Source organism: Gekko japonicus, unplaced genomic scaffold (genome assembly GCF_001447785.1).
Source record: "Gekko japonicus isolate JY-2015 unplaced genomic scaffold, Gekko_japonicus_V1.1 scaffold637, whole genome shotgun sequence".
Classification (NCBI taxonomy): Eukaryota; Metazoa; Chordata; class Lepidosauria; order Squamata; family Gekkonidae; genus Gekko; species Gekko japonicus.
In genome coordinates this window covers 59,519-71,785 of record NW_015172573.1, presented here as the reverse complement: position 1 = coordinate 71,785, position 12,267 = coordinate 59,519, and the positions used below count along the sequence as shown (strand labels likewise).

Below are 12,267 nucleotides of genomic sequence, written 5' to 3'. Positions count from 1 at the left end.
AAGCAGTGGAAAAGGGAAGCCATGTAGCCGAAAATAGCTTAAAAGGCTGAGAATGAAAATGTCGTGGAGAGGGAAAACACATGAAAGGATGCCATCATTGTGTGTTTTGTCTGTTTTAGGTCATAGACTACAGGAAAAAAAGCGTCACATACTATGATTCAATGGGTGGAATGAACAGTGAAGCTTGCAAGATACTGTTGTGAGTATTCTAGAATCTTTTATATAGTCCTACCAGTGGGATGGCCCTTACAGACCATCTAGGTCTGAAATCCATGCGTTCAGGTTTTCCTAGTCGGAGGGACTAAGAGCACAGAGTGATAAGAAAATGGGGCTCAGGCTAGTCACAGCACAATGAGATATACCTTAATTTCCAAGGCATCCCAAAAAAAATGTCAGTAAAAATAAGCAGGCTGCAATAAGTTCAGAGGAGCCAGATGGTTTCTAACATGCAGGTCTATGAAAAATGTGTTTTTTATGGTTCTAAAGAAAAATTTGTGTACTTCTGATTGAGTAGTCTGAGAGAGAGAAAATATAAGCATAAAACAAATTTCCTCAGAAGTATATTGTCTTCTGCTTGTTCTCCTGCGATTGTAACCCTCCAGGTGCCTTAACTTTCATTTTGGACTTCCAGCTGGCATCCTAGCAGGTGTCAGGTTTGGTTTCTAAAACCTGCCTTTTAGAAGTAATCTTAGATAAGATCCTATTAGAACATGGTCGCTTCTTGCCTTCGCACCTGTTGGTTACTTCGTGCAGTCACTTACTGACCTACTGTGCACAAAGGCAGCACATTGAGGTAGACAAAGAGGCAAAGATTTCTGCTGTCTAACTGCACACTCAACCTCCCTAAAGACAGAAGAATCTTACTGCACTTCACATTTGCAGTGTATGTTTTGGCACAGTGAATGCGAATTACAGAGGTCATCACAGTAGTGCAGTTTTCAGACTGAGCAGGTAAATTGGGATAAGGATGGCTGTAATCGTTTATTAAAAACCCATGGAGCTGCGGTGGCTCAAGTGGTTAAGACGCTGAACTGCAGGCTGTGGAAGTTCGGTAGTTCAGCAGTTCGAGACCCAAGTGTGCCGCATGACGGAGTGAGCTCCCGTCTCTAGTTCCAGCTCCTGCCAACCTAGCAGTTCGAAAGCAAGAAATTGCAAGTAGATAAATAGGTACCACTTCGGTGGGAAGGTAACAGCATTCCGTGCGCCTCGGTGTTTAGTCATGCCGGCCACAGGACCACGGAAATGTCTTCGGACAGCGCTGGCTCTTCGGCTTTGAAACGGAGATGAGCACCGCAACCCTAGAGTCGGACTCGACTGGCTTTCGAGCAAGGGAACCTTTACCTTTTTAATCGTTTACCAGGCAGAAGTATACACAAGGAAGTGTACAAATGTCCTGTGATGGTGCGTGATGTGTGCAAATAATGAACACATGCTTAAGATACAGGCACCTGTGCTACAGCCCCACCAGAATCTAACAGGTTGAGATCAACTTAATCCACTCAGTTAAGTACAGAGCTTTCTGCAGGGGAAGGTTCCTTGTACTGAATGGTAGGGTGTAAGTTAGCGTTCCTGTGCAGTTCTAATTTTTTTTAGAAAGTCCCCTCTCGGGCTGATGTATGTATCAGTCACCCTTTCCAATGAATTGATTTTACTGGTTTTGACTTCCAGTGTTTTGGACCCGGAGTGACCCTCTGTTGCCATCAACTGAACCTTCTCAAACATCTGCCGCTATCAGACATGAAGGGCTTCGAGGTGCTGATTGTGCTGCATCCTCTACCGCCCTCAGTAGCTCAGTGCTCCGGAGTTTCCTCACTCTCTGGAGAATAAGCTGCACTGAACTCGGTGCTGTTCACAAATGTGCACAGGGTTGAACACTTGAGGTGCTATATCTGCCCCTGGAGGTAGCAAATTGGACCTCTGAGCATGCTACTTATAAGGAAGTTAATATTTTATGGCTTGTTTTCTACCTGGGAAGGCTGCTCTGTAACCTACGTAAAAGCAAAATCAAGTCTTAGGACTAGGGGTGTGCAAAGAAACCCCGGTATTTTTTTAGCTCAGGTCTATTGGACCCGAACAATTCTGGTATTTCCCAAAAATCCCAGACTCCAATACCAGTATGCCATTTGGATCCAGGATTTTTCAGAAATCCCAATTTTTTTCAGCCCCAATAGAACCAAGAAGAAAAACACCAATGGGGGGGAAAGCCAGCCCGACCCTGAGGCTGGCTTGGCTTCTGCAGTGTGGTTTAAACCATCCTGCAGGAGAAGCTGGCACCAGGATCTGCATGTGGCAGGGAGGTCTCTCTCCGCCACACACAGACCTGGCTGGGAGGGCTGCATCACAGGTGAACCTGGCCCCAGGGTCTGCATGCAGCGGGGAGCCAAGAGAGCATCAGCTGGGGCAGCGGCTGCAAGAGGAGCCAGTGCCAGCCGAGGTGGTGCAGAGCTCTCCGCTCCCACTGTCCCAGACAATCCAGGGCTGGCTCCCCTTGCAGCTTGGTTTAAACTGAGCTGCAAGAAGAGCCCACCTGCCATTTGGTATAGCTGAATAAAAGCTGGGGGGGAAATCAGCTTTATTCGGGCTCAATTATACCTGTAGCCGATCCGATTCTCTGATCTGTATTCAGCTTAAGCAATACCTGAAAAATACTGGTAAGCAATGTTCCCTCTAAGCTGTGGAGTCTTGTGAGCAAAAATTCTAGTGTGTGAGCTACTGGTATTGAAGTTGTGAGCATGCAATTTGGATACCGCATGAATTAGTTTGCTCTGGAGCCGTCCTTCCTGAGCTGAGACTAAAATGTGTGAGCTGGAGGCTAAAAAACTGTGAGCCAGCTCACACTAACTCAGCTTAGAGGGAACACTGCTGGTAAGGTATTTTTTTGGGTATTTTGGGGTCTGAATGTATACCTCTGCTTATGACCCAAGCCTCAGTTGTGCACAACTAGGGCTAAGCCCGCTTAGCTTCTGAACATTGGATGAGATTTAGCATTTGGTGTAGTGGTTAAAGTGTCAGATCTGGGAGACCCGGGTTTGAATGCTCCCTCTGCCATGGAAACTTGCTGGCTGACCTTGGGCCAGTCACTGTCTGTCAGATTAACCTACCTCACAATGTTGTGGTAAGGATAAAATGGAGCTGGGGAGAATTATGTAAGTCATTTGGGGATCCCATTGGAGAAAAGGGCAGGGTGCAAATGTCGTTAATACTGAAAATAAAGATGTGGAAAAGTGTATGTCCCCAGCCCCCAGAAAGCTGGCAACTACCTACTTCCAGGATTTCCTGTCCTGTATTATAGCTGTGTCAGCACATTGCCTGATACTTTGTGTGGAGGGGGGGGGGTTTGGTAATTTGGAAATGTTACGCTGGAGTCTTGTGTAGCTAAAGCACTCCAAGTTTAATGTTTGAGATGTCTTAGTGTTCTTTGCCTTTAGAATATCCTGGTTTTCCTGTCTGCTTCCCTGGTAAAACTAGCTTCTCCCCCCCCCCCCCCCCCCCGTTAAGTCACAGCTGAGTGATGACGACCCCACGGGGTTTTCATGGCAAGAGATGTTAAGAGGGAGTTTGGCATTGCCTGCCTCTGCATCGTGACCCTGGACTTCCTTGCTGGTCTCCCATCCAAATACTGACCAGGGCCGACCCTGCTTAGCCTCTGAGTTCTGACAAGATCAGGCTAGCCTGTTCTGTCCAGGTCAGGGCAAAACTAGTTAGTGCCACTTTAACTCAGATATCCGATAAAAGGTATCAATAAGGTTCTGCCTTAAGCATGAAGCAGGGATATGCCTGTGTTGCTATGAGAAAGTAACATGCTGGCGCAGGAGTCTGATTTGAGTGATTTTTGCTAGTTAGGTTATTATTTTAATATATTTTGCAATTCCAAATAACACAGTCTGTATCCGTGCAGTAAAAGTAGGCCTACCAGGTCCGGATTGGGAAATAACTGGAAACTTTGGGGGTGGAGCCTGAAGAGGGCGGGGTGTGTGGAGGGGAGGGACTTCAGTGGGGTATGATGCCATAGAGTCTACCTTCCAGAGTGGCCATTTTCTCCAGGGGAACTGATCTCTGCCACCTGGGGATCAGTCGTAATACCAGGAGATCTCCAGCCACCACCTGGAAGTTGGCAATCCTAAGTAAAAGGCATCATAACACCCACAAACTATGTAATGCTCTTCAAATAGTCCAAATTGATAAGCTGCCCCCCCCATCCAAAACAGTGTTAATAACAAGAGAGTCCCATTTACAGTGAGCTCACATCCTTTGCCCACTGTGCCATGTAGCTAATAACTTCGAAAATGAGCCAAATAACCAGTTTTGCAGTAGCGTAGATGAAAACAGCAAGTTGGGGGGAACATGGTTACAGTCAGCAACGGGCTCGATTTGACAAATTATGTCTAATTACAGCAGGTGCTAATGCAAACAGAGGATGTTAGAAATTACTGACTTGCAGCCCACTCAAGAATGGGGGGGCAACTCCCTTCAGGGCACACTGCTGCCCCGATGGCTTACAGACGTAGACTTGGCTTCTAAGAACTATGAACGGGAGGGAGAATTGGTCCCACAGCACCTTCTCCCCGACTCTTGCACGAGATCTTGCCTAAATAAGCTCCTGCACTTTTCATGCAAGCAGGCAAAGCTGTTTCTTCTAATTTCCCAGCGGCATTTTCCGCCTCCCACGCTGCATAACGAACAGAAGAGAGACTGAAAATGTTGTTTGTGATTTGTGTTCTGCACCAGATGTGTTGTGGTTCAGCTCACTGTGTACAAGAGCCGAACAGGAATGAGGCATCCTTTAGCAACTGCTGTCTCTGGCAGGTGCTTGCTGAGTCTTGTCTAGAGTTAGCCGGTATCCATAGTAAGCACTTTTGATTAAAACCGATGGTTGTTTTGAGTGGGCCTGTGGGAAGGTTAAGGAGTTGCTAATTTTTCAGGTACACACAGGATAAGATATTTTTTTAATCAGTCGCAAGCTCTGTAAACTAATCATTGGAATAGTTTAGCTGTGGGTGTTGTGGCTTTTCTGCCACTTGTGCCAGTTCAGGAGTCCCCAGCCTTTTTAAGCTTGTGGGAACATGTGAAATTTCGACACACCATGGTGGGCGGAGCCGCTAAATGTCTGTCACAAAATGGCTGCCGAAAGAGGTGGAGCCAGCTATAAAACAGCAGCTACAGGTTACCTTCAGTCTCACAGGGAAGATCCTTGTGTTGTGGTGGCAGCTGCTGTCAAAGCAATGCTTTTAAAAATCTCCTCAGCCAATCAGAAGTCTTGCTGAGCAAAAGCCCCAGTGGGTCCCACCTACTCTCTAAAGACACTTGGTGGATGCCAGGAAAAGTGTCAGCAGGTGCCATGGTACCCATTGGCACCACGTTAGGGACCTCCTGTTGATAGATCTTCTCTGAAACAAGTCTGGCCATCCAGCCATTAATATCCCTGTACTGCTTGTCATCCATAATGGTTCTTGAAGTTATGGGAACAATGGCAAGGTATAGCGACAGCCAAACTAACCCAGATTCCATCCAGTGAGATAGCAGCATAGTTAGAATTATTATCCCTGCAGGTTTGGCGGGACGGCTAAGGCCCACAGGTAGGATGAGGACTCGGGCTTTCGGCTCATCGTTGCTGCCCGTCCTGTAATCGCTTTTCCCTTTTCTATTTCCTTTCAGGAGGCTTTAAATTGGTTGAATGCAGTGGGAGGATCACACCGGGAAGAGGGGACGGAGGTCCTATTCATGGTTAGTGACCCTTTCATGCTTTCAATCTTTAGAGCTTCCTGATTTTGGTGAGTTTGGAAATGATTTGTCTGCCCCTTTTTAGAAAAGGGAGAGATTTATGGGGTTGCTGTAAATCTCATAGCTTATTTTCTGACTACTTAAAAAATGTATCTTTCTTCTGAAGATCAGTAGGGACAAAGTCATGCAACTCAATCGCTGGCAGAGTCAAAATGAAATCGTGAAATCTTGAAGAGGTTTCTGCCTGAGAACCACTGCAATTCCCAGTAGACCATTGTGGACTAAATTAATCAGTGGCCTATCTTAGTGTTGGGCGGTTTGAGGTGTTTGTATATTTGCCTTCTTCGTGGCACTTCCGCTATGACTCCCCTCACCTCCAGTGTGCAAGAGGAGGAGCAGGGGCAGGTTGCGCAGAAAGGTTTCATTGCTTTGGCATGTGGAGTGTGTCTTCTGTATGGTACTGGAAGTAATGTGTGTATGGCACCATGGTCTGTATTCACAGCTAGACTTGCTCCTAGATGTCTCTCTTTATCTGGGACCATTTCTGCAGTAGTGAAATTCCCTGCATTGACATTTTGAAATCTGCACGTTATGTGAAATTTTCCGCAGTAAGATTTTTCCTTACCCGGTGCAAACCCAAAGTTTTCTCCTCCTTTCCCTGAGCTTTCAGAATCCTCAGTTTTAGCAAATTCCAAAAATGCGGGGAAAGAAGGAGAAAACTTAAAGTTTGTGCCTGGCGAGGAAAAATCTACTGCAGAAAATTTCACATAACGCACAGATTTAAAACCATCAATGCAGGGGGATTTCACTACTACAGAGACGGTCTGAGAGGAGACAACTCTGGAGTTGCTGTAACTGTAGAATTGGCTTTGCTATATGACTTGTCTTTCTTATGTGTGTGATCTGTATTACTCTGCTCCCTGTGTAACCTGTAAGTAATCCTCTTCTTGCTGTCTAAAAACAGAGCTCAGGATCCCAAAGACCTACTGGAGGCCAGCTGAACAATTTATGCATATCTAGTGGGGTTTTTTTTAAGGTCTGTTGTTGGAAGAGAGGTTTTGGGTGGCCTGCCTTAGAGCTCTGAGGGATGTAGGTGGCTGCTTCTCAGCAAACACAGCCCAAAGGCCTCTCTTGGGTATATATGGGACCGGCTGTGTAGCTTTTTCAGAAGAGTGACCCCATCTGACCTCTTGGTTCAGTTCAGTGACAGAAAGGACCGATGCAATCTTGACGCGTGTCTTTAAAAAGGAGCATTCCCCAGGAGAGGTGAAAATAGTTACCAGCATACATGCCCTGTGTGGAAGTGCTGTGTTGAAGCCTGTCCTGAGACCCATATTGCAGGGTATCAGCCGCAAAAATTACCTGCAAACAGTACAGTGTGTAATTAAAGCAGTTCACTTTGTTTATCAGAGGCGTACCAGGCTGAATGGGTTACATTTATCTGGAGTAAAGCAGGGGTTGGGATGGGGATTGTGTTTGGCAAACAGGTCTTTCATCCGTTGACATTTTTGCGGTTTTAAACCTTCAGCGATGAATGTTTTGGGGCCAAGTTGAGCTTTTGAACTGGGCTGCGAAAGAGGCATTTCCAAAATTCAGAGAATTAAGTGGAACAACTTCATTGTTGGTTCCTTACTTGCTAAACATGTTCTTTCTCATTCTTTCCCAACTTTTGCAGGCAGTACCTAAAGCAGGAAAGCCTGGACAAAAAGCGAAAGGAATTTGATACCAATGGCTGGATGCTGCTGAGTAAAAGGAGCCAGGTATGTTGGCCCGATCTGGCCGGCTGCACAAAAAGGGTCCAAAATAATGTATGTGATTCATTGCAGCCTGTGTGCACATCCCTGCTCTTTAGGGAAGAACAGAAAGCCTCTTTTTTTCAGTCTGTTACCCATCCGTATGCAGCTGTTTGGGCCTATATGTGCCATGACTGCCAGTTTAAAGGACCCATGTCTTAGATCTGGCTGAAAGAATAGCTTGGGATTCGAAACTCCACATGTGCTGAAGCTTCTGAGTGCCTGAGGCAATTAGTTGTTCCAGTGGCTGCTGCAAGCACCATCAACCGGAGCGGCTTCTTCCAATTCTCTCCTTGGAGACAGAACTACCATTAATGTTTGTCCACGTGCCTTCAGGCAGCCCCTTCTTGCTTCTGGCAAAGAAGAACAAGGCAGTTAGAAGAGCCGGCAAAAGCAACCAATGACAGAACAAGATGGGGGAACAGCTGGGAACGACTATTGAGCTAGAAGTAGTGAGGCACTCCTGGAGGACAAGCGGGTGGCAGTTCTCTCTTTGCCTAAAACATGGGACCTGTAGCAGCTGTCGGAACTGATGAGCAGGGTGCAGGCACTTGGAGGCTTCTCTACACATGGATCCTGGCACATGCCTCTCATTTTGTACCGTTCCTTGTTAGCCAAGGTGAAGTATTTCCAATCTAACCCATCTCCTTGGCCAGAACGATAGTGGGTTATTTGTTTCCATTCATTCAGAAGTCTTGCTGTTTCATATCGTCCCCATCCCAAGTTTGGAGGGGCTTCTTTGGGTTTCTCAAACCTTCCATTACTCGGAGCTGTTTATAGCGCAAGTATTTGATAAAGTTAACATGAGGTTTTTTGTCATCTAAACAGAAAGGGTTGGGTTTGTTTGTCTTTAAAGGAGATCCCGCAACAGATGAATGGCAGCGACTGTGGGATGTTTGCTTGCAAATATGCTGACTACATTACCAAAGACAAGCCAATCAACTTCACTCAGGTGAGCCAACCTACTGGGGTAGGGGTCGCTCTGTGGCTAGAAGGGTCGGGCTGATGTGTTCGCAGTGGAGCCTTCCTGCCTTTAATTGGGATTGCACTTAAAGCATCAAGGAAACACAAATCCTGTATGCAAAATCAGAGCCTGATTAAAGGTAGATATGGCGATGTTGTAGAATTCTGGTTCCAAGATCCTGATTTTCAAGTTACGTTCTGAGCAAGACCATCGGGAACGAAGAAAGGAAGGATTGGGGTGCCTCTGCTATAAGGCTGCACAGCGAGGATTGACATGTTTTTGTTTTGTGCTAAAGATTGGTACGCCTTCTTCCCTGCCCTTAAAGCAGCCGCACAGTAAGATCCATTGAACAGGCAGAATAAAAACGAACGCAGCACAAAGCAGCACACTTATTGCAACAGACCATGAAATCATCAAAAGTGGGGAATACGACCATAAAACCTTATTTGCTAAACGCGAACTGAAACAAACGTGTTTTGCAGCAAGATGGAAGAGATGTGCCTTTCTGCATGTTCTCAGGGGAGTTATCCTAGAATGAAGGGGCAGCTGTCCAAAAAGCCCCATTCCTCATAGAACAAGATCTTACCAGGGCAGGTCAATGGGGTTTGCTTTTCTGATCTCAGTTGATTAATTGGTACATATGGGGGGGGGGGCAGTGGATCTTTGGATCTTTGGTATACGGGCCCTGGGCCATGAAGGTCTTCAGAGTTAAAACAGACACCATAAACTTAACCCAAATGCAGATTAGTAAGTAGCGTAACTGGTACAGGACAAGCTGCGTGTTTGTGTGTGTGTGTGTGTGTGTGCTGTCCAGCAAGGAGAGAGGGGCTGCAGCGTTCTGTACCAGTTGAAGGGTCCACGTTGTCTTCAAGGCCAGCCCCGTGTAGAGCACATCGCAGTAGACATACCTGGAAGACACATAAGCGTGGATCAGTTGTAGTGAGGCCAACCCAGTCTAGAAGGAGATCATTCCACCAGGCTAAATGCAAACGAAAGAGAGCAGTCTTAGCAACAGTGACCACGTGTTTCTCCAGAAGTGGAATAAGTCCTGATCTGATAAGGTTAGGGCCACTCCATTTGTTAGAATGCCATGTCATTGGGAAAGAATAGCCTGTGTGTTCACAAGATTAAAAAAATAGAACTCTTCGAGGGACGGCACTGTCAACTCCTGCCGTGTGATCTAAGCAATAAGAACATAAGTGACGCCAAGGCCCATCCAGTCCAACACTCTGTCGTACAGTAGCCAAAAATACCAGGTGCCATCAGGAGGTCCACCAGTGGGGCCAGGACATTAGAAGCCCTCCCACTGTTGACCCCGCCAAGCACCAAGAAGACAGAGCATCACTTGCCCCAGAGTCCCTATCTATACCTTGTGGCTAATAGCCACTGATGGACCTCTGCTCCATACGCTTATCTAATTCCCTTTTGAATCCGTCCATGCTTGTAGCCGCCACCACTTCCTGTAGCAGTGAATTCCATGTGTTAATCACTCTTTGATCCAAAGCAATTTAAGTGATTGAACACATCAGAGAACACTGAGAGATCGAACAGAGTCCAAAGGGAAGACTTCCCCCTTACCTATCTATTTGTATCCCCGAGGCAGGACACTTGTTCTTGGGCAGTCAGAAGGGGCTTGAGGATACTGATGATGAGCAACTTTGCCCTATAGAGCAAATGCAGTTCTGAGAACACAACCAGTCCCCAGTTGGTAGGCACTCGCTTCTATGATGTCAAAATCATTTTTCGACTTGTATTTTGTCCTTTTGAACACAGTAGTAATGTTTCATATGTGTCTGAGATATAATGATCTTGTATTTCAACTATCTTAATACGTTCATTCTATTGCTTTAGACTCATTAAGAGTGTGACCCCCCCCCCTTGCCCTCTCGTGCTTTCATTCCACCAAGAACCAGAGTCCATGCTGTCTAGGACTGATACTGTCAATGACATCTTGGCGCAATTAATTCCTCCCCTCTCCTGAAAACTTTGCTTAATTTGTGGATGTGTAAGAATGTGGTAGGGCTGGAGTTGCCTGATCAAAACCTCGAAAGAACATTGGTGGCATTTCTGAAGCACTGCCGAGGCCTGGGCAACTGTGCACCAGAACATAACTCTGTCAGTGTATTTCCCACTTGCCCAGTGTGCATTCAGCCCTGACATCGGCATCAGTTTCTGGATTGTTGATTTACTACTTTTTCTCTTCCTTCTTGCTAAAGCAACACATGCCTTATTTCCGGAAGCGGATGGTCTGGGAGATCCTCCATCGCAAGCTGTTGTGATTTCACGTCAAACGCAGGACCCTTCAGAGACTAAATAGGCCTTTACCCTTCTCAGCCATCTCAGATACAGACTGCGTGGGATTTCCATTGGTACTTAACAGCCTCTGTAAAAAAAAAAAAGAAGAAAAAGAGAAACAAGTCTGTGGATTTTTTTAAAAAAAAATTCCATTTCATGGACCCACGTGCGGTGGAACCTTTTCAGAAGCACACTTGCCTTTTTGGGGGGTCATTTTGAAACCCTGTTTTCCCCTGATGCCGACAAACACATCTTTTGATCTCCCTGGAGTTCTCTCGTTTTACTTGTGAGCCCTTTTTAAAACAGTTCATCCATGCAAATGATCTAAGACCTGCCAAGCTATGGGAAGGGGGTGGCACAAAAGCACTTGGGCGGTTGCACTGTTCCTGCCATGATCTTAAGCTAGCTTCACAGCATTTGGCAAGGACAGCACCGCACGTGACCACTGCTGCAGCACACACCAGCAATTTTCCTTCTGCAGCATACAGCATACATGTCCCTGTATACTTTAACACTCACGTGCACACATCTGGGGACCCGATCGGCTGATGTTTCCCAAATGTGTGTGCATGCTTTAATTCCCACACGTCCTGTATTTGGCTGTGGATAACTCAAGTTGTTTCCCCACAGCAGTTGTAAGACACAGCTCTGCCCCTTTGTTTCTAAGTCCTCTGAGGGTCAGGTGGGAAGAGAAATGCTCGGGTATGGAAAGCTCCGATAGAAACACCAGCACATGAGAAGCCCCTTGCTGTATTTTCCATCATGGCCCATCCTTCCCTTCAGTTCTGCAACAAGTGACACTCGGTGGCAAAGGAACGATCCCTTCTTGCTGATGTTCAGTCGAAAGCTCTTTGCAGCATTCGAAATCCATTCGGTCCGAGTGGTTTGTTGATTAATGTTTTGTTTGTGCTTTCCCCTGGAAGCCCAGGGCCTGCTGCCCTGTCCCTTGGAACAACAAGATATTTGCCTACTAGAGAGGCTTCTTGGTCCGTGCCTCTTCTGCCGCTGCCTCTCGCAGGCGGACGGTAGGAATGGAATCCGACGGGGCGGGGGGGAGAAGGCCAGAGCACTTTGGGGGGCTTGCCTGGAGTCAGCCCCATGAAAGCCAGCACGCACCCTTCCTCTCCCCCCCCTTCTCATTTTCGTGGCCTGTGAACGAAATTGTAAAGAGATCCCGAAATAAAGATTGACTGTCGCGTTACATCCCAGGAGCAGGAAAGGATCCGTACCCTGGGGTTTTTTGAGCAAGCGAAGCAGCTATTGGTTGACCGGATGCTCGAACGACAAAGGAAGATGGAGCTCTTTGTAGAATTTAGGTACAATAGGACTTGTTTAAAGCTCTTTTATAATTATTGGTTAAACTGTTTTTTTATACCGTAAGTATATTTATAAGCCTTTCCCACTGGTGCAGTGAACAAATATATATACATGCATATATATATTATATATATATATATATGTCTACTGAGCTTTGCAGCTATTGTATGTACTGTA

At 46.3% G+C, this 12,267-nt stretch overlaps 1 protein-coding gene across 1 annotated transcript in view; it reads left to right on the top strand.

Moving 5' to 3' along the window:
- SENP1 (SUMO1/sentrin specific peptidase 1) overlaps positions 1–11,944 on the top strand; it is a 34,870-nt gene extending 22,926 nt beyond the window's left edge. The window contains exons 15-18 of the mRNA XM_015421366.1: positions 120–199; positions 7,397–7,481; positions 8,371–8,466; positions 10,695–11,944. Coding sequence (XP_015276852.1) covers positions 120–199; positions 7,397–7,481; positions 8,371–8,466; positions 10,695–10,757 — 324 coding nt within the window. The 3' untranslated portion in view covers positions 10,758–11,944. The remainder of the gene's footprint in view (positions 1–119; positions 200–7,396; positions 7,482–8,370; positions 8,467–10,694) is intronic.
- The last annotated feature ends 323 nt before the right edge of the window (positions 11,945–12,267 follow it).